Source organism: Eumetopias jubatus, unplaced genomic scaffold, assembly GCF_037043125.1.
Source record: "Eumetopias jubatus isolate StellerSeaLion01/CBP00866 unplaced genomic scaffold, mEumJub1_p1.0 scaffold_9, whole genome shotgun sequence".
Lineage (NCBI taxonomy): Eukaryota > Metazoa > Chordata > Mammalia > Carnivora > Otariidae > Eumetopias > Eumetopias jubatus.
In genome coordinates this window covers 74,351,962-74,375,674 of record NW_028274815.1, presented here as the reverse complement: position 1 = coordinate 74,375,674, position 23,713 = coordinate 74,351,962, and the positions used below count along the sequence as shown (strand labels likewise).

The 23,713-nt window shown below is 38.2% G+C and overlaps 1 protein-coding gene across 2 annotated transcripts in view; it reads right to left on the bottom strand.

Annotated features, from left to right (window-relative positions):
- SRBD1 (S1 RNA binding domain 1) overlaps positions 1-23,713 on the bottom strand; it is a 207,301-nt gene that overhangs the window by 155,995 nt on the left and 27,593 nt on the right. For both annotated transcript variants that reach the window (XM_028104085.2, XM_028104086.2), the window contains exons 7-9: positions 23,124-23,262; positions 18,758-18,854; positions 16,024-16,159 (exon numbers count right to left, since the gene is read on the bottom strand). In XM_028104085.2, coding sequence (XP_027959886.2) covers positions 16,024-16,159; positions 18,758-18,854; positions 23,124-23,262 — 372 coding nt within the window. The remainder of the gene's footprint in view (positions 1-16,023; positions 16,160-18,757; positions 18,855-23,123; positions 23,263-23,713) is intronic.

The window sequence follows — 23,713 nt, the reverse complement described above, 5'->3', positions numbered from 1 at the left end:
AATGGACTTCACAGACATATTCAGAACATTCCATCCCAAAACAAAGGAATACACATTCTTCTCTAGTGCCCATGGAACATTCTCCAGAATTGATCACATCCTAGGTCACAAATCAGGTCTCAATCGGTACCAAAAGATTGGGATCATTCCCTGCATATTTTCAGACCACAATGCTTTGAAACTAGAACTCAACCACAAGAGGAAAGTCGGAAAGAACTCAAATACATGGAGGCTAAAGACCATCCTACTAAAGAATGAATGGGTCAACCAAGAAATCAAAGAAGAATTAAAAAAATTCCTGGAAACCAATGAAAATGAAAACACAACTGTTCAAAATCTTTGGGATACAGCAAAGGCAGTCCTGAGAGGAAAGTATATAGCAATACAAGCCTTTCTCAAGAAACAAGAGAGGTCTCAAATACACAACCTAACCCTACACCTAAAGGAGCTGGAGAAAGAACAGCAAATAAAGCCTAAACCCAGCAGGAGAAGAGAAATCATAAAGATCAGAGCAGAAATCAATGAACTAGAAACCAAAAGAACAGTAGAACAGATCAACGAAACTAGGAGCTGGTTCTTTGAAAGAATTAACAAGATTGATAAACCCCTGGCCAGACTTATCAAAAAGAAAAGAGAAATGACCCAAATCAACAAAATCATGAATGAAAGAGGAGAGATCACAACCAACACCAAAGAAATACAAACAATTATAAGAACATATTATGAGCAACTCTATGCCAACAAATTAGATAACCTGGAAGAAATGGGTGCATTCCTAGAGATGTATCAACTACCAAAATTGAACCAGGAAGAAATAGAAAACCTGAACAGACCTATAACCACTAAGGAAATTGAAACAGTCATCAAAAATCTCCCAAGAAACAAAAGCCCAGGGCCAGATGGCTTCCCAGGGGAATTCTATCAGACATTTCAAGAAGAATTAATACCTATTCTCCTGAAACTGTTCCAAAAAATAGAAATGGAAGGGAAACTTCCAAACTCATTTTATGAGGCCAGCATTACCTTGATCCCAAAACCAGACAAAGACCCCCATCAAAAAAGAGAATTACAGACCAATATCCTTGATGAACATGGATGCAAAAATTCTCACCAAAATACTAGCCAATAGGATCCAACAGTACATTAAAAGGATTATTCACCAGGACCAAGTGGGATTTATTCCTGGGCTGCAAGGCTGGTTCAACATCCCCAAATCACTCAATGTGATACAATACATTAACAAAAGAAAGAGCAAGAATCATATGATCCTCTCAATAGATGCAGAAAAAGCATTTGACAAAGTACAACATCCTTTCTTGATCAAAACTCTTCAGAGTATAGGGATAGAGGGTACATACCTCAATATCATAAAAGCCATCTATGAAAAACCTACAGCGAATATCATTCTCAATGGGGAAAGGCTGAGAGCTTTTCCCCTAAGGTCAGGAACGCGGCAGGGATGTCCACTATCACCACTGCTATTCAACATAGTATTAGAAGTCCTAGCCACAGCAATCAGACAACAAAAAGAAATCAAAGGCATCCAAATCGGCAAAGAGGAAGTCAAACTCTCACTCTTTGCAGATGATATGATACTGTATGTGGAAAACCCAAAAGACTCCACCCCAAAACTGCTAGAACTCATACAGGAATTCAGTAAAGTAGCAGGATATAAAATCAATGCACAGAAATCAGTGGCATTCCTATACACCAACAACAAGACAGAAGAGAGACAAATCAAGGAGTCGATCCCATTTACAATTGCACCCAAAACCATTAGATACCTAGGAATAAATCTAACCAAAGAGGCAAAGGATCTGTACTCAGAAAACTATAAAATACTCATGAAAGAAATTGAAGAAGACACAAAGAAATGGAAAAACGTTCCATGCTCATGGATTGGGAGAATCAACATTGTGAAGATGTCAATGCTACCTAGAGCAATCTACACATTCAATGCAATCCCCATCAAAATACCATCCACTTTTTTCAAAGAAATGGAACAAATAATCCTAAAATTTGTATGGAACCAGAAGAGACCCAGAATAGCCAGAGGAATATTGAAAAAGAAAAGCAAAGCTGGCGGCATCACAATTCCGGACTTCCAGCTCTATTACAAAGCTGTCATCATCAAGACAGTATGGTACTGGCACAAAAACAGACACATAGATCAATGGAACAGAATCGAGAGCCCAGAAATGGACCCTCAGCTCTATGGTCAACTTATCTTTGACAAAGCAGGAAAGAATGTCCAATGGCAAAAAGACAGTCTCTTCAACAAATGGTGTTGGGAAAATTGGACAGCCACATGCAGAAGAATGAAACTGGACCATTTCCTTACACCACACACAAAAAGAGACTCCAAATGGTTGAAAGACCTAAACGTGAGACAGGAGTCCATCAAAATCCTAAAGGAGAACACAGGTAGCAACCTTTTCGACCTTAGCCGCAGCAACTTCTTCCTAGAAACATCGCCAAAAGCACGGGAAGCCAGGGCAAAAATGAACTATTGGGATTTCATCAAGATAAAAAGCTTTTGCACAGCAAAAGAAACAGTCCACAAAACCAAAAGACAACCGACAGAATGGGAGAAAATATTTGCAAATGACATATCAGATAAAGGGCTAGTATCCAAAATCTATAAAGAACTTATCAAACTCAACACCCAAAGAACAAATAATCCAATCAAGAAATGGGCAGAAGACATGAACAGACATTTCTCCAAAGAAGACATCCAAATGGCCAACAGGCACATGAAAAAGTGCTCAACATCGCTCGGCATCAGGGAAATCCAAATCAAAACCTCAATGAGATACCACCTCACACCCGTTAGAATGGCTAAAATTAACAAGTCAGGGAACGACAGATGTTGGCGGGGATGTGGAGAAAGGGGAACCCTCCTACACTGTTGGTGGGAATGCAAGCTGGTGCAACCCCTCTGGAAAACAGTATGGAGATTCCTCAAACAGTTGAAATTAGAGCTACCCTTCGATCCAGCAATTGCACTACTGGGTATTTACCACAAAGACACAAATGTAGGGACCCGAAGGGGTACGTGTACCCCAATGTTTATAGCGGCAATGTCCACCATAGCCAAACTGTGGAAAGAGCCAAGATGCCCATCGACAGACGAATGGATAAAGAAGATGTGGTATATATACACAATGGAATATTATGCAGCCATCAAAAGGAATGAGATCTTGCCATTTGCAACGACATGGATGGAACTGGAGGGTGTTATGCTGAGTGAAATAAGTCAATCAGAGAAAGACATGTATCACATGACCTCACTGATATGAGGAATTCTTAATCTCAGGAAACAAACTGAGTGTTACTGGAGTGGTTGGGGGTGGGAGGGATGGGGTGGCTGGGTGATAGACATTGGGGAGGGTATGTGCTACGGTGAGCACTGTGAATTGTGCAAGACTGTTGAATCACAGTTCTGTACTTCTGAAACAAATAATGCAACATATTTTAAGAAAAAAGAAAAAGAAGAAGATAACAGGAGAGGAAGAAAAGGGGAGTATGTCAGAGGGGGAGACGAACCATGAGAGATGATGGACTCTGAAAAACAAACTGAGGGTTCTAGAGGGGAGGGGGGTAGGGGGATGGGTTAGCCTGGTGATGGGTATTGAGGAGGGCACGTTCTGCATGGAGCACTGGGTGCTATGAACAAACAATGAATCATGGAACACTGCACCAAAAACTAATGATGTAATATATGGTGATTAACATAACAATAAAAAAATGAAAAAAAAAAAAAGTAAACCAAATCCATAAATATATACAAAGGATTACACACTAGGATCAAGAGGGATTTATCCCAGGAATGCAAGGTTGGTTTAACACCCAAAAATCAATTAACATGATATATCATGCCAATAAAATAAAAAACAAAAATTACACAATCTTCTTCTTACACAATAGATGCAGAAAGAATATTTGACAAAATTCCAGGTTTGTTCACAACAAAAACACTCAACTAGGAATAGAAACCAACTTCTTTAATGTGATAAAAATCACATACAAAAACCCCACAGATAGTATCATATTTAATGGTCAAAGACTGGATACTTTCCCTCTAAAATTACAAGGGTCTCCTCTTGCCACTTCTATTCAACATCGTACTGGAGGCTCTAGCCAGGGCAGTTAGACAAGAGAAAGAAATAGAAGATATCTGGATTGAAAAGAAAGAAAACTATCTCTATTTGCATATAACATGACCTTATATATGGAGAACCCTAAGGAATTCACTATAAAACTATTAGAACTAATAAAGAGTTCGGCAGGATTGCAGGATAATCAATTTTTACACATTAGCAATAAGCATTCTAAAAATACATTTAAAAAACTCATTTACCATAGCACCAAAAGGAATAAAATACTCAGGAATAAATGTAACAAAGGAAGTGCAAAATGCATACTCTGAAAACTACAAAACGTTGCTAAAAGAAATTGAAAAAATGGAAAAATATCCCATGTTCCAGAAGACTTAATGTTGCTAAAATGGCAATACTAACCCCAACTGATTTACAGATTCAATGCACTCCTATCAAATCCCAGCTAGTTTCTTTGCAGAAATTGACAAATTCTAAGAGTCATACAGAAATTCAAGGGACCCAGAGTCAATTTGAAAAAGAAGGAAAAAGTTGAAGGAGTCCTACCTTCTGATTTCAAAACGTATTACAAAGCTACAGTAATCACAACTGTGTGTTCAGAAACAAGTCCATACACCTACAATCAACTGATTTTCAACAAGGATGCCAAGACAACTCACTGGGAAAAATACAGTCTTCTCAACAAGTGATGCTGGGATGACAGGATAGCTATGTTGAAAAGAATGAAGCTGGACTCCTTTACATCATCACACACAAAAATTATTCAAAACTGGTCAAAGACCTTCACATAAGAAGTAAAGCTATAAAACTCTTAGAAGAAAATATAAGAGAAAATCTTCATGACTATGAGTTAGGTAAGACCTTACATGTAACACTACATGCACAATCAACAAAAGAAAAAATAAATAGATGAGACTTCAATAAAATTATACATCAAAGGATACCATTAAGAAAGTAAAAAGAGAACATACAGCATGGGAGAAAAGTTTTGCAAATCATTTATCACACAAAAGAATTAGATCTAGAACAGATAAATGACTCTTATAACTAACAAGAGCAAAGGCCATGTCACCTCCACACACCAAGTAGGAACCAATATATAATAAGTGTCCAAGAAAAATTTGTGGAATAACTGATGACTCTTCATGTTACCTTAAAGCAAACAAACACCTTTGCATGTCTATATATCACCATAAGTTAAAAAATTAAGAGTTGTAATGATGGAAAATATCACATGAAAGGTAATGCACTCTAATTCTTTTTATTATCTTTTCTTTTAACAGTAAAATGCAGATGGAAGGAAAAATTAATTTTAAAAATGTTATACTGAGGACTTCCAGGCTTGGAGAACACTGGCAATCTCTTGATTCCAAATCTCCCCCTCATCTTCATATAAAACCTTAATAAAAGAGACAAAAACAACACGGACCCACATCTTTGGCATTTCTAGGGAACAGAACTAAACTGCCATCTGATTTCTCTGAAGCAACATACAAACCAAGGCAGCAACAAAGCAACATATTTAAGAAAGTTAAGGAAAGAAAGTAAAAACAAAAAATAATATACTGATCTAAGCTGCCCATGTATCAAGCCCACTGGAAACTCAGAGAATTAGAATGTGTTAGAACTCAGAGAATACTATACACACACACGCTCCTTAAGAAGGAGGTCAGTAAACTATGGTCCATGGGACAAATCCAGTCAAACATCTGTTTGCATAAATAGGATTTTATTAAAACACAACCATGCTCCCTTGTTTCTATATTCTCTATGACTACTGTCAACTGCAACGGCAGTTGTGTAACTGCAGCAAAAGCTACCTGGCTCAGAAAATCAAGACATTTATTCTCTGGTCCTCTAGAGAAAAGCTTGGCCAACTCCCTACCGGACTAGACAATAAGCTTCATTACAACAAAAGACTGGGAAGTTCTGGCAAAAGGACTAAGGGCAAGCATTTCATATAGCTGTAGGGCTAAGATTAAAACAAGGGAGGAATCAATTTCCATTAAAAAAAATAGAGGTACAGAGGCGGAGCAAGATGGCGGAGGAGTAGGAGACCTGGATTTCGTCTGGTCTCAGGAATTCAGCTGAATGGGGATCAAACCATTCTGAACACCTACGAACTCAACAGATTGAAGAAGAGAGTAGCAACAACTCTCTGAACAGAGAAGCGACCACTTATTGGAAGGCAGGAAATGCGGAAAAGTGAATCCGAGGCAATATTCAGGAGGATAGATGGCGGGGGAGGGGGCCTCCACCGCTTCTGGCAAGTGATAGAGCCACGGAGCACAAAATTGGAACTTTTAGAAGTTGGCTCCGCTGAAGGACGTCACTCCAGTGGCTAAGCGGGAGGTGGAACCCTCGCGGGACAGTGCAGTCTCAGGACCCTCAGGGTCACAGAAAGACCGGGGGTGCCTGAGTGAGGCAGAGCTCCAGGTTATCAGAGCGGGGAAGCCGGTGGCAGAGACAGAGCCGAGGCGCGGGCTCTCAGCTCGGGGTGGCCATAAACTGTGATCCGCAGCCCAGTCGGGCCACTGCTCCTCCAGCAGAGACCCAACAAGCAGCAGAGCCGGGGAGACTCCCCTTCCTCCCCTGGGAGGAGCGGCGCAGGAGCGCACCGCAGGGATCTGCTGGGTTTGGAGACTCCACACGGGTCAGGTGCCAGAGACAGAAACGCTTGGTCACAGGCCGGGTGAGCACGGAGTGTGGCTGGAGACCGGGGAGACGGGAGTGATTGACTGCTTTTCTCTGGGGGCGCACTGAGGAGCGGGGCCCCGAGTTCTCGGCTCCTCCGGGCGGAGATTTGGAGGCCACCATTTTCACTCTCATCCTCCAAAGCTGTGCTGAGAGCTTGCAGGAACAAAAGCTCCCGAGAGCAAACCCGAGCAGATGGCTTAGCCTGGACTGACAAGGGCGGGGCAATTCCGCCTCTGGCAAAGACATTTGGGAACCATGGCAACAGGCCCCTCCCCCAGAAGATCAGCCCGAACAGCCAGCCAAGACCAAGTTTACCGATCAAGGAGAATGGGAGAACTCCAGAGCTAGGGAAATGCTGCACATAGAATTCTTGGCTTTTTTCGATGATTCATTAGTTTTTCAAAGTTAATTTTTTTAACTGTTTTTTTTTTTAATTTTTCTTTTTCCCTTTTTCAACCAACATCTTATCAATCCCTTTAAAAAAAAAACCATTTTTATTTTTCACTTTTAGAGTCATATTCTATCCCTTCATAGTAGTTACCCTTATTTTTGGCATATATATATATATAAGTTGTTCTCTCTTTAAAATTTTGAGATACACTTTCTTCTAACAGATCAAAATATACCCTAAATCTCTAGTGTATGGCTTTGTTCTAGTCTCCTGCCTGATCACATTCTCTCCCTTTTTTTAAAAAATCTTCTTCTTTATTTTTTCAAACAACTTCTTATCAATTCCTTTTATAAAACCTTGTAAAATTTTTCATCTTTACAGTCATCGTCCATCCCTTCATTGTATCAACCCTTATTTTGTACATATATAAGTCTTTCTTTCTTTACAATTTTAGGAGGCACTATTTTCTAACAAACCAAAATACACCCAAAATCTAGTGTATGGCACTGATCTATGCACTAGCCTGATAATATTTGATCATATTCTGTTTTGTTCTGTTTTTGTTTGTTTTTATCTTTTTCTTTTTTTTTTCTTTCTTTTTTCTTTCTTTCCCTTTCTTTTCTCCTGGTTCCAGGTCTTTTCTGATTTGTTTAGAGTATATTTTCTGGGGACATTGTTAACCTGTTAGCATTTTGTTCTCTCATCCATCTCTTCTCCTCTGGACAAAATGACAAGATGAAACAAATCACCTCAGCAAAAAGAACAAGAGGTAGTACTGTCTGCCAGGGACCTACTCAATACGGACATTAGTACGATGTCGGACCTAGAGTTCAGAATCATGATTTTAAAGATACTAGCTGGGCTTGAAAAAAGCATGGAAATTATTAGAGACACGCTTCCTGGAAAAATAAAAGAACTAAAATCTAACCAAATCGAAATCAAAAAGGCTATTAATGAAGTGCAATCAAAAATGGGGGCACTAACTGCTAGGATAAATGAGGCAGAAGAGAAATTCAGCGATACAGAAGACCAAATGATGGAAAATAAAGAAGATGAGAAAAACAGAGATAAACAACTACTGGATCACGAGGGCAGAATATGAGAGATAAGCGATACAGTAAGACGAAACAACATTAGAATAATTGGGATCCCAGAAGAAGAAGAAAGAGAGAGAGGGACAGAAGGTATATTGGAGCAAATTATAGCAGAGAACTTCCCTAATGTGGGGAAGGAAACAGGCATCAAAATCCAGGAGGCACAGAGAACCCCTCTCAAAATCAGTAAAAACAGGTCAACACCCCGACATCTAATACTAAAACTTACAAGTCTCAGAGACAAAGAGAAAATCTTGAAAGCAGCTCGGGAGAAGAGATATATAACCTATAAATGTAGAAACATTAGATTGGCAACAGACCTAGCCACAGAGACCTGGCAGGCCAGAAAGGACTGGCATATCTTCAGTGCACTAAACGAGAAAAATATGCAGCCAAGAATACTATATCCAGCTAGGCTCTCACTGAAAATTGAAGGAGAGATAAAAAGCTTCCAGGACAAACAAAAACTAAAGGAATTTGAAAACATGAAACCAGCCCTCCAAGAAATATTGAAAGGGGTCCTCTAAACAAAGAGAGAGCCTAAAAGCAGCATAGACCAGAAAGGAACACAAACAATATACAATAACAGTAACCTTACAGGCAATACAATGGCACTAAATTCATATCTTTCAATAGCTACCCTGAATGTAAATGGGCTAAATGCCCCAATCAAAAGATACAGGCAATCAGATTGGATTAAAAAACAAGACCCATCGATATGCTGTCTGCAAGAGACTCATTTTAGATCCAAAGACACCCCCACATCGAAAGTGAAGGGGTGGAAAACAATTTACCATGCTAATGGACACCAAAAGAAAGCTGGGGTGGCAATCCTTATATGAGACTAATTAGATTTTAAAACAAAGACTGTAATAAGAGATGAGGAAGGACACTATATCCTACTTAAAGGGCCTATCCAAAAAGAAGATCTAACAACTGTAAATATGTATGCCCCTAACATGGGAGCAGCCAATTATATAAGGCGATTAAACAAAAGCAAAGAAACACATCGACAACAATACAATAATAGTGGGGGACTTTAACACCCCCCGACTGAAATGGACAGATCATCTAAGCAAAAGATCAACAAGGAAATAAAGACTTTAAATGACACACTGGACCAAATGGACTTCACAGACATATTCAGAACATTCCATCCCAAAGCCAACGGAATACACATTCTTCTCTATGCCCATGGAACATTCTCCAAAATAGATCACATCCTAGGTCACAAATCAGGTATCAACCGCTAACAAAAGATTGGGATTATTCCCTGCATGTTTTCAGACCACAATGCTTTGAAACTAGAACTCAATCACAAGAGGAAAGTCAGAAAGAACTCAAATACATGGAGGCTAAAGAGCATCCTACTAAAGAATGAATGGGTCAACCAGGAAATTAAAGAAGAATTAAAAAAATTCATGGAAACCAATGAAAATGAAAACACAACTGTTCAAAATCTTTGGGATGCAGCAAAGGCAGTCCTGAGAGGAAAGTATATAGCAATACAAGCCTTTCTCAAGAAACAAGAAAGGTCTCAAATACACAACCTAACCCTACACCTAAAGGAGCTGGAGAAAGAACAGCAAATAAAGCCTAAACCCAGCAGGAGAAGAGAAATAATAAAGATCAGAGCAGAAATCAATGAACTAGAAACCAAAAGAACAGTAGAACAGATCAACAAAACTAGGAGCTGGTTCTTTGAAAGAATTAACAAGATTGATAAATCCCTGGCCAGACTGATCAAAAAGAAAAGAGAAATGACCCAAATCAACAAAATCATGAATGAAAGAGGAGAGATCACAACCAACACCAAAGAAATACAAACAATTATAAGAACATATTATGAGCAACTCTATGCCAGCAAATTAGATAACCTGGAAGAAATGGGTGCGCTCCTAGAGATGTATCAACTACAAAAACTGAACCAGGAAGAAATAGAAAATCTGAACAGACCTATAACCACTAAGGAAATTGAAGCAGTCATCAAAAATCTCCCAACAAACAAGAGCCCAGGGCCAGATTCCTTCCCAGGGGAATTCTACCAAACATTTAAAGAAGAATTAATACCTATTCTCCTGAAACAGTTCCAAAAAATAGAAATGGAAGGAAAACTTCCAAACTCGTTTTATGAGGCCACCATTACCTTGATCCCAAAACCAGACAAAGACCCCCATCAAAAAGGAGAATTACAGACCAATATCTTTGATGAACATGGATGCAAAAAATCTCACCAAAATACTAGCCAATAGGATCCAACAGTACATTAAAAGGACTATTCACCACGACCAAGTGGGATTTATCCCTGGGCTGCAAGGTTGGTTCAACATCCGCAAATCAATCAACGTGATACAATACATTAACAAAAGAAAGAACAAGAATCATATGATCCTCTCAATAGATGCAGAAAAAGCATTTGACAAAGTACAGCATCCTTTCTTGATCAAAACTCTTCAGAGTATAGGGATAGAGGGTACACACCTCAATATCATAAAAGCCATCTATGAAAAATCTACAGCGAATATCATTCTCAATGGGGAAAGCTGAGAGCTTTTCCCCTAAGGTCAGGAACGCGGCAGGGATGTCCACTATCACCACTGCTATTCAACATAGCATTAGAAGTCCTAGCCACAGCAATCAGAGAACAAAAAGAAATCAAAGGCATCCAAATGGGCAAAGAGGAAGTCAAACTCTCACTCTTTGCACATGATATGATACTTTATGTGGAAAACCCAAAAGACTCCACCCCAAAACTGCTAAAACTCATACAGGAATTCAGTAAAGTGGCAGGATATAAAATCAATGCACAGAAATCAGTGGCATTCCTATACACCAACAACAAGACAGAAGAGAGACAAATTAAGGAGTCGATCCCATTTACAACTTCACCCAAAACCGTAAGATACCTAGGAATAAATTTAACCAAAGAGGCAAAGGATCTGTACTCAGAAAACTATAAAATACTCATGAAAGAAATTGAAGAAGACACAAAGAAATGGAAAAACGTTCCATGCTCATGGATTGGAAGAACAAATATTGTGAAGATGTCAATGCTACCTAGAGCAATCTACACATTCAATGCAATCCCCATCAAAATACCATCCACTTTTTTCAAAGAAATGGAACAAATAATCCTAAAATTTTATGGAATCAGAAGAGACCATGAATAGCCAGAGGAATGTTGAAAAAGAAAAGCAAAGTTGGCGGCGGCATCACAATTCCGGACTTCCAGCTATATTACAAAGCTGTCATCATCAAGACAGTATGGTATTGGCACAAAAACAGACACATAGATCAATGGAACAGAATAGGGAGCCCAGAAATGGACCCTCAACTCTATGGTCAAGTAATCTTCGACAAAGATGAAAAGAATGTCCAATGGAAAAAAGAGTCTCTTCAACAAATGGTGTTGGGAAAATTGGACAGCCACATGCAGAAGAATGAAACTGGACCATTTCCTTACACCACACACAAAAATAGACTCCAAATGGTTGGAAGACCTAAACGTGAGACAGGAGTCCATCAAAATCCTAAAGGAGAACACAGGCAGCAACCTCTTCGACCTCAGCCGCAGCAACTTCTTCCTAGAAACATCGCCAAAGGCAAGGGAAGCAAGGGCAAAAATGAACTATTGGGACTTCATGAAGATAAAAAGCTTTTGCACAGCAAAAGAAACAGTCAACAAAACCAAAAGACAACCGACAGAATGGGAGAAAATATTTGCAAATGACATATCAGATAAAGGGCTAGTATCCAAAATCTATAAAGAACTTATCAAACTCAACACCCAAAAAATAATCCAATCAAGAAATGGGCAGAAGACATGAACAGACATTTTTCCAAAGAAGACATCCAAATGGCCAACAGACACATGAAAAAGTGCTCAACAATGATCGGCATCAGGGAAATCCAAATCAAAACCTCAATGAGATACCACCTCACACCAGTCAGAATGGCTAAAATTAACAGGTCAGGAAACGACACATGTTGGCAGGGATGCGGAGAAAAGGGAACCCTCCCACAATGTTGGTGGGAATGCAAGCTGGTGCAACCACTCTGGAAAACCGTAAGGAGGTTCGTCAAACAGTTGAAAATAGAGCTACCATACTACCCAGCAATTGCACTACTGGGTATTTACCACAAAGATACAAATGTAGGGATCCGAAGGGGTACGTGCACCCCAATGTTTATAGCAGCAATGTCCACAATAGCCAAACTGTGGAAAGAGCCAAGATGTTCATCAACAGATGAATGAATAAAGAAGATGTGGTATATATACACAATGGAATATTATGCAGCCATCAAAAGGAATGAGATCTTGCCATTTGCAACGATGTGGATGGAACTGGAGGGTGTTATGCTGAGTGAAATAAGTCAATCAGAGAATGACATGTATCATATGACCTCACTGATATGAGGAATTCTTAATCTCGGGAAACAAACTGAGGGTCGCTGGAGTGGCGGGGGTGTGGGAGGGATGGGGTGGCTGGGTGATAGACATTGGGGAGGGTATGTGCTATGGTGAGCGCCGTGAATTGTGCAAGACTGTTGAATCACAGATCTGTACCTCTGAAACCAATAATGCAATATATGTTAAGAAAAAAAAAGAAGAAGAAGATAGCAGGAGGGGAAGAATGAAGGGGAGTAAATCGGAGGGGGAGATGAACCATGAGAGACGATGGACTCTGGAAAACAAACTGAGGGTTCTAGAGGGGAGGGGGGTGGGGGGATGGGTTAGCCTGGTGATGGGTATTAAAGAGGGCACGTTCTGCGTGGAGCACTGGGTGTTATGCACAAACAATGAATCATGCAACACTACATCAAAAACTAATGATGTTATGTATGGTGATTAACATAACAATAAAAAATTAATAAAAGTAAGAGGTACAATCCTGACACCAAAGTAGACTTTAAGCTAAAAACCATTAGACAAGATAAAGAAGGACAGTTTATAAAGTTAAAGCCACATTCTGGTTTTGGAATAGAGCAAGGACTATTAGCACACTTTAAAATTGCTGTTAGGTGTGACATCACCAACACAATAGAGAAGGGAACTCCAAAAGTCCATCCCTCTACAACAGTAAGAAACTGGCCAAAACTGTCAGAATCAACTTTTTTAGAACTCTGGACCCTGATAAAAAGCTTACAACAACCAGAGGAACATTTAAAGAAAAAAGGAGCCACAGAGTTTTGGTAAAAGAGCACTTTTAACTTGCCCATTTGCTATCCTCCACAGTGGCCATGAAGATAACAGCCTACATTCCTAGCAGAGGTTGCTAGTGCCAGAGGGAGCAACATGGACCTTATTCTCAAAAATTTGTGATTATGTGTTTTGATCTGTCTGATGGCTCCGTGCACGATGGACTCAATGGCTTGCCTTTGTTTTGCCTGTCTCAGAGCTTCCCCAGGACAGAAGCCATTTTCTGGGTGGCATTTGTCAAAAGTATTTAAAGGCAAATAAATTAGTCGCAGTGTTGAGGGGTAAGGGATAACAGTAGGTGATGAGGGATTACAGTCAGGGTAACCGACAAACAGACCACAAAAACCTGGATGAAAAAGAGGCTTGAATATTAGATATTTGAGGGGAAGGGTTTTTTTTTAAAGTTCCTGCATAGATTAGAGAATCTCAGAGTTTGTATGCATGCTTGGGACTAGACACATGCTCTGAAAAGACCTTAAGCTTTCACCTTTGACTAACCTTTGGGCTCCATGCAAACAGGAAGTGAAGGCTAAGGACAGAACTGTAAATACCCTTGCTATGCTAATGTTGAAAGAGTACCCCTAACATACAGTCAATCTGCAAGAACTAGGAGAATGTGCTTTTTGTTTTGGCTATCTAGGCATTAAGAAAATCTCTGTCAAATAACTAGTGGTCTACTAAGCTAATGGAAGAGATTTCAGTGGTCACACATGACAAAGAATACAGACACTTAAAAAATAGTTTAGAAGGCACTAAACAAACAATAAAATCCCCAACAGCAGCAACAACAAATATTGAGGAGGAGGATCTGATTTTCACTGTTGCCAATTTATAATATTCAAAATGTCAAGTTTTTAACATAAAATTACAAGGCATGCAAAGAAACAAGAAAGTATCACCCATTTACAGGGAAAAAGAAACTAACAGAAACTATCTCTGAAGAAACTCAGACACTGGTCTTACAAGACCACTTTAAATCAACTGTCTTAAATATGCTCAGAGTTAAAGGAAATCACGGACAGTGTCCTAAAAAAAATCAGGAGAACGTTGTCTCAACAAACACAGAATATCAATAAAGAGTTGAGAATTACAAAAAGAAACCAAACGGAAATTCTGAGCTGAGAACTACAATGACTGAAATGAAAAATTTACTGAAAGGGTTCAAGAGTTAATTTGAGCAAGCAGAAGAAAGAATCAGCAAACTTGAAGACTGGTCAATTGAGATTATACAGTCTGAGAAGAGAAAGGGGAAAAAAAAAAAGAAAGAAATAAACAGAGCCTAAGAAACCTGTGAGACATTATCGAGTATACCAACATACATATAACAGGAGACCCAGGAGAGGAGAAAGGCAGAAAGAATATTTGAAGAAATAATGACCCAAATTTCTCAGTTTTGATGAAAAATAATCAACACATCCAAGAATCAGAATGAACCCCAAGAAAGATAAACTCAAGGAGATCCACAGTGAGACACATTATAATCAAACTGTTAAAAACTAAAGCCAGAGAATCCTGGAAGAAGAGAAGTAATTCATCATGTGTTAAGGACTCGGTAAGACTAACAGCTGATTCTTCATCAAAACCATGGAGGCCAGAAGACAGTGGGATGATAAATTCAAAGAGCTGAAAGAAAAAAACTGTCAACCTAGAATTCTACACCCAGAAAAAGTTCTGGAGATTGGTTGCACAACAATGTAAATACACTCAACATTACTGAACTGTGCACTTAAAAATGGTTAGGATGGTAAAATTATAAGTTAAATACATATGTTACATGTATTTTACCACAATTAAAAATAAATTTAAAAAAACAAATTAAGACCTTACAGATAAACAAAAACCGAGGGGGTTTCTCTCTAGTAGACCAGCCCTACATGAAATGTTACAGGAAGTCCTCCAGGCAGAAATGAAAGGACACTAGACAGTAACTCAAAAGCATACAAAGAAATAAAGAACACTGGTAAAAGTAGCTACATAGGTAAGTGTAAGCCAGTATTATTTTATTTTCAGTTTGTAAATCATCTTTCTTTTCCCCCTTATGACATAAAAGCCACTTTCCACATTGTAGATATAACAATTAGGAAAAAAATTAGTAAACTGAAAAATGATATTAAAGACAGAGATATAAGAACTATACTTTTCACAACTAAGTGAGATCTCACACTTTAAATCAGATTATCTCTAATTTGTATGTCACACGGAAAAGTATTGAGCTCTAAACCAAGCACGGTGAGAAGCAAAGTCTAATACGAAAGATCACCAGCCAAAACCTCAAGCTATCTGAAGTGGCAGGTATACTGTCAGCTCTGCTAATAAATCTCAGTTTTACTAACTTTGCTGGGTCTTGAGTTCCACATTTGTGAAATGCGAAAGGTATGACAATATTATAAGAATTTATATGAGAAAAAGAAGAAAATGGTTGCCTTAAAATTCTTTAGTTCCTTAATAAGTAAAGTTGTAGGCAAATCCAAAGTATCATCATTATTATTGCTATCAGCATGAATAAGCAGTTTCTTTATTTACCTGATGATGTTGGATGTTTCTTACGTTGCATGAAAAATTCTGATAGAGCAGAAACTTATCAATGTCTTTCTCATTTACTTTCTTTGAGGACACCTTTGCCAGAGATGACTGGATACAAATATACCTATTTTGGCACCTGCTCAGTAAAGAAACACATTATATGGAAACAATGTTAGCAAAAAACTTAAGCTATTACCAAATGAGATTTTTTTTTTTTTAAGTAATGCCCAAGTATAAAAAGGTACTGACCCATCAAAAGAGGACTCTGCTAGTATAGGTCCTCCAGATCTATGTATATGTCAACCCAATCCTCCTATAAAATGCCTAAATCAGTTCATCTGTAGTTATGTAAGAGACCAAAACTACACATACCAGATCATTAATTCTGGTCTAGATATCATCCTTTTCTAACCACTGAGTCAGGCAGTCAAGAGCCAAGTAAAAGCTAAAAAGAAGGGAAATGAGAGGATATGGCAGGACAGCTTTCCAGTGACAGTTTATAAAACTGAAACAAATTTCGGGAGTATGATTACTTATAAAAACACATTTAAACCTGGCAGATTTTCCTCCTTTGACTTATTCCTACTAGCAATTACTTTTACTATTACTGAGGAAATAGGAAACGTCTCTCCCTGTATTAACAAAAACCCTGACAAGCTACTGCAGTCAACTGGTTCATCTCCACCTTTCCTCTCCTCTGCACACCTCATACAGAGATGTGGAGAAAGAGTAAGAGCAGTCTTCTCTGCTGATACACAGCTGAAAAATATATTAAAATAGCATTTTCGGATAGTATCTTTTTTTAATGAGGCATAAAATCCAAAAGCCCAAGTAGGGCCTACTAGGTCATGAGGTTTTAATCTCTTATAAATGGACCATGATACCATGGATAAGCAGCTCTCTCCATCAGCTGAAATTCATTTTGAGGTTAGCACTTTTATCTATACCTGATATTAAACATTCTCAAGTTAACTCAATCACTTATAAACACCAGAAATGAGCTATTATAATACATGTATAGTACATACGTCTAAAAAGCATGCCACCCAGTCTAAATGAATATGAATCTCTCTCTAGCATACATTGTGTAATGCAATGGGTTTTTTTTTATTTTTATTTTTTAGTTTTTGATGTAATGTTCCATGATTCATTGTTTGCATATAACACCCAGTGCTCCATTCAATACGTGCCCTCTTTAATACCCATCACCAGGCTAACCCATCCCCTAACTCCCCTCCCCTCTAGAACCCTCAGTTTGTTTCTCAGAGTCCATAGTCTCTCATGGTTCGTCTCCCCCTCCGATTCCCCCCCCTTTATTTTTCCCTTCCTACTATCTTCTTTTTTTTTTTAACATATAATATATTATTTGTTTCAGAGGTACAGGTCTGTGATTCAAGTCTTACACAATTCACAGTGCTCACCATAGCACATACCCTCCCCAATGTCTATCACCCAGCCACCCCATCCCTCCCACCCCCCACCACTCCAGCAACCCTCAGTTTGTTTCCTGAGATTAAGAATTCCTCATATCAGTGAGATCATATGATACATGTCTTTCTCTGATTGACTTATTTCGCTTAGCGTAATACCCTCTAGTTCCATCCACGTCGTTGCAAATGGCAAGATTTTGGGTTTTTGATGGCTGCATAATATTCCATTGTATCTATATACCGCATCAGCTTTATCCATTCATCTGTTGATGGACATCTTAGCTCTTTCCATAGTTTGGCTATTGTGGACATTTCTGCTATAAACATTGGGGTGCATGTGCCCCTTCGGATCACTACATTTGTACCTTTGGGGTAAATACCCAGCAGTGTAATTGCTGGGTCATACGGTAGCTCTATTTTCAACTTTTTGAGGAACCTCCATACTGTTTTCCAGAGTGGCTGCACCAGCTTGCATTCTCACCAACAGTGTAGGAGGGTTCCCCTTGCTTAGCATCCTCTCCAACATCTGTCGTTTCCTGACTTGTTAATTTTAGCCATTCTGACGGGTGTGAGGTGGTATCTCGTTGAGGTTTTGATTTGGATTTCCCTGAAACCAAGCAATGTTGAGCACTTTCTCATGTGCCTGTTGGCCATTTGGATGTCTTCTTTGGAAAAATGTCTGTTCATGTCTTCTGCCCATTTCTTGATTGGATTCTTTGTTCTTTGGGTGTTGAGTTTGATAAGTTCTTTATAGATTTTGGATACTAGCCCTTTATCTGATATGTCATTTGCAAATATCTTCTCCCATTCTGTCAGCTGTCTTTTGGTTTTTTGACTGTTTCCTTTGCTGTGCAAAAGCTTTTTATCTTGATGAAGTCCCAATAGTTCATTTTTGCCCTTGCTTCCCTTGCCTTTGGCGATGTTCCCAGGAAGAAGTTGCTGCAGCTGAGGTCGAAGAGGTTGCTGCCTGTGTTCTCCTCTAGGATTTTGATGGACTCCTGCCTCATATTTAGGTCTCCAATGCAATGGTTTTTAAACTGTTCCTCAGAGCCCTCCACTGAGGTATGTCAGTGTAAGGAAGATGAGCAGGCAGAGTGCCAGGCTTCCTGCCTAGAATTCAATTAAAGCAACTTCACTTTTATCTGTTTTATATATTAGTGTTCTGTTGCTTGAACAAAGAGTTCTGCTACCAAAAAAAAAGTCTAAAGATAAAGTTTTTAATGAACACTAGTGTTAGCACTAACCATATGACCCTTAACAGCATGAGTCCACAAAGCAGAAAACTCTATAAAGGAGTTACTCACAATTTCCGAATGAAGTCAAGCGTGTCTTTGTCTTTAGCAATCATGTCTGCTAAAATATGCTGCACTCCTGTTTCAATATCCTGGAGTGCTGAAAGTCCTTTAGGAGAAGGATAAGGGGGAAAACAAAGCAAGAACTACAGATTGGTTTTTTAAGTCTACAATTAAATCATAATAAATTTATTCCAGTCAAAATAAACCCTTAAACTGAAAACCTTAAGACAGACAATTATAGCAGTGACTAGCTTACCTCTCCAAAAAGTAACAAGTCTCCAAAGCAATAATACAGGACCTTTACATATCATATAACCTAGTGGTAAAAAATGCAGCTCCAGAGCCAGCTGCCTAGTCTAATCCTAGTTCCACCACTTACCAAATGTGTAACCTTGGGCAAATTACTTGACCTCTCTGTGCCTCAGCTTCCTATAAAAATGGAATAATAGCACCTACTTCATGAAGTGTTTATAAAGAATAAATGTGCTATGGGAAATATATATTAACAGAGTTATAATCTAAGGTATACCATTTCATACCAGTTACAAAAATTATCCTTTACAAGTAATTTTATTAATATTCTTATTTTGACTTATGAGGCATTTATTCACATTTTTAATGATCCATTTGAATTTCTCAAATCTCATGAGCACAAAACAAGAGCCATTATGTGGTCATTCATCTTCACAGTTGAATTGTCTACCAGTGGAGCACTATGTTCTTTCCAAGTGCTTCTGGTTTACTAATTTATAGCAGTGACTCTTGAACATCAGGGCCCTGTGATCTCAACTTATATATACATTGAGAGAGATCATTTGCATTGCTTTTGTTCCATTTCTTCTTAGTTGTTCTATTAAAGCTTTTTTATTCTTGCATTAAAGTTTGAATTACATAAGCAGTAAGTATCATAAGTATGTTTTTCTGAGAGCATAGTTTTAATGAGTAATAGGTACAGAAGACAAAGAAAATATGAGGACAGACTTAGGGAGTCATTAATAAAAAGAAATGCCTTGTTGGGTTTTCTTATAACTAATCTTAACTACTAAAATAACTAAAATTATTTTAAAGAAATTTAACCATTAAAATTAGTATAAATTCTGTTTACATTTTAAGAGAGTTTCCCTATGAGGGGATTTTCAGGAGTGAATTACCTTTGAGAGGTGGAAGGTTGTATATATAAAGGACCTAGAACAGCTGTGACATATAGTAAGCAGTCAGTAAATATCTGCTCTTGGGTGAGCTATCTCCCTACATTAGTCTTCATCTAAGAAAACCAGTCACTGGGGCACCTGGGTGCCTCAGTTGGTTGAGCGGCTGCCTTCAGCTCAGGTCATGATCCCGGAGTCCTGGGATTGAGCCCCGCCCCGGGATTAAGCCTACTTCTCCCTCTGCTCCTCACCCCACTCAAGCTCTCTCTCTCACTCTTGCTCTCTCTCAAATAAATACATAAAATCTTAAAAAAAAAAAAAAAAAGGAAAGAAAGAAAGAAAAGAAAACCAGTCACTATGCACTAATTCCTGGAGTCCCAAAGCACCTTACAGCATCATTACACAAAATTTAATAAAAACACCAGGGTAGGAAGTCAGAAGTAAAGATGGAACCTATCTCCAATGAGAATCATCAATGAGAGAAAACAGAAAAAGGAAGTTATATATTTTTCTATTATAATAAGAGACCTTTAAAAAGCCCCCATCATTTTTGGCGACTACAATTTGTAAACTTTTTATAATTGACAAACCTTATATAATTAAAATTAAACTAGAGCTCTAGAGCAATGTTTTGTATAGTCTAAGGACCCAAAAATAAAATCACACTAGGTACTTACTAAAAATATGGATTCCTAGACTTGGGGATTTTTGTTTTGCAGAGCATTCCAGATGATTCTGATACCCACTAAAGTTTAAAAAAAAAAAAAGGCAAAAACAATGCTGGGGAGGTGCCTTGAGCTACCTTTAGAGCAGTGGTTCCTCATGGGAGGTAGAAATTATCAGAGTCACTTGGGTAGCTCATCCACATTACATTACCTCCCTCTCAGTCCAACTAGGAAGAGAAAGGACTGGGAAAAGAGTCTTGTGTGTTTGAATAAGCATCTTCTTCCATCAGAGAGAACTGATCATTGGGGCTTAAGACAGCCAAAAATAACAAGAGTTCAAAAAGTTTAGCACCTCAATGAAATCAGAAGGAAATAAGGACCACAGAAGCAGAAAATCGTATCTCCTTTGTTGCAGTGGAAACTTTCCAGCCAGATTCTTCAAAGCTCCACAACTGTAACAAAAATTGAAGGGCCAACACTTCTTTTCACTTTATCTGCAATACGGCTACCTCTTCTTCCACACAACAGAGTAATCAGCTACTCCTCCTTGTAAACAACATGGGGATATTCTGAAAATTCTAGGATGTAGTTCATTTGTGGCATGTATATCTTTTTGATTCAGACCAAATTCTTATTGGTCTGTGGCAAGTAAGAAGTGTCTTCCACTTCACACTGAAAACAGTTGGTTTCTTGAACATTTCTTTGAGAAATGATGGGAATGATGAAAATATGTCTTTAGAAAAATAAGAGAACTGAGGATGATCATGAGTACGTGTATAGCCCAAGAAATGAAGGGACAGAGAAAAGAAAAACACAATCCAAGCAAACTTTAAAAACCAGTATCTATCTTGTTTGGAATTAATTGTAATTCTTTGACATTTATGATCAGAGTAAAAGAAAGAGGGAATAAAGCAAACAGAAAGTTCAATATATGTGCTAGTATGACTGTAACTGCAGTGAGCCCTGACTGAGCCCCATTAACAGAAGTATCACCAAGTGTCCATCACCATGTAGTTCATGAGCATCACCGTATATGGCCATGCAAAGAGACAGAGTTATCAAACCTACCCAGTAGGAACGCAGTATATGTGTAAACTAAGGAAAACTTGGTACCAAAGGAGGTGAAAAGGAATGGAAATCGATCATTAAAGAGTAAGAACAGACAATAAACCTTTATGCACCTGACATTCTGAAAATTCCAATATTTGATTCTAAGAAAACGTACTATCACTGGGCAAGAAAGTTACCACTGTGGCTGACCCTAATGCTTGGCTATACAGTCTCAGCTACTATTAAAACATTAAAATTGCATCATTTGAAAATCTAACTAAAAATACACATTAAAAAATGAAACAAACAAGTTTTACTCATTTCGATCCATCTCTAAATTCAATACTTATTTGCTTTTTCTTTTCATTATTGCCGTTTTTAAATCAGATATTAAGATGCGTATATTTGTATGTGAATAGTTACAGACACTCATCCTTAATTTTTTAATTGCAAACTCAAATTGCTGAATAGTTTAAAATGAATGCAGGTTACAATATGCCAGGATTCCCCAAAGTGTAGTACAGAATGTGGATATTCTTATCAGAGACTGCCCCCTATAGACACTTAGGTCTCCTAGCCAAAAGAATAAACACAAGACCAAAGAAACTAGAATGAGAATAGGACTTAGGAGAGCACCAATTTCCCCATCCTATCCTGTCAGAGCACTCCTGTAAAAAGTCACTCTTGCTCAAAGAGCTCTCACTCTAGGGCCAATTTTGCCAATAAAACCAATGTATCTCGACATGTATCAGTTGCCACTTTCCATGGGTTTCTCTTAGAAATTCTCTCTCCCCTACACCATCTCCCATCTCACTCTCCCTCTTGTGCACACATACACAAAAGGTTAAAGATACATTTCAGAAAAAGACCCTTCCCTCCTGGAGAGTAGAAGTGTGGGAGCAGGACTTCACTTTATAACTAATATATGTCAGAATTGTTAAAATTAGTTTTAAAAAGTAGATATGACTTTTATAATTAAATAAATTTTTAGAAATAGAATCAAAGTTTTAAAAGAAAATATAGGACATTCTTTATAACTTTGGAACATGAAGAAATTTCTCTAAAAAGAAAAAAAAAGCAAGTATCCTAGAGAAAAGATTAGCAAAACTGAAAAGATTAATAAATTAACTATAATAAAACTAAGACCTTCTACTTTCTGTTTATTTAATAGACAGCATAAAGAAAAGTGAAAAGAAGTTACAAACTGGGAGAAAAGATTTGTAATACATATAACTGAGAAAGAATATCTTAAAAAGTACTTATAAATTAATTTAAAAAGAGAGAAACAACATAATAAAAATGGGCAAAAGACTAGAACAGGCACTTCAAAAGAGGAAGTTGATGCCTAAGCAAGAGGTATATGGGGATTTGTTTTATTAGAATTATTTATTCTTATATGCTATAATACTCTTGTATAGTCATTACTTAATGAAAAAATTTTTTAAACATAGTTTTCAAATTAAAAAAGGAAGAGAAAGAAACAGGGATGATCTCTTAAGGTAAAGCCGGTACCTTTTACATTGGGTCTAATGTAAGATAGCAGATTGAGCTGCCCTGGATTCTCAAGCAGTGTCTTGGCTGCTCCTTCTAATCCCAACTGCTTTGCTCTCTGGGCTTTGGTGCCTTTGCTTCCAGTTTTATATGGAGCTGACTAGAAAAAAAAAGTCAGAAAATATACCATATCGTTCAGTTTTAAAAAGCAAGTCAAAATTAAAACACAAAATCAGAAGACATCGTGGGAATGCTAAAGACATCCTTTTCTCAACCCTTTCCTCTCCCTTCAGAGATGAATTAATACTAACCAGAGACTACTAGCTGTACAAAGATGGTTATTCCTTATCTGATTCTTTAGACTTTTCTATTCACTTCACATTAGTCATTTGTTTGTATTCCCTCATCTTAAAAACTCAGTGCCTGGACTGCAAGGACTGTAAGGTCCTCTCCACAACCCAAGGGAGCTCCTCTAATAGCTGCTGACACACAATGCTTCTACTTCTCACACACATTCACTCCTCAACCTGAGCCAGTGGGCTTCTCTTCCCACACCTTGCTGAAAGTGGTATCCCAAAGAGGCACCATGAACCCCTAATTATCAAATATAC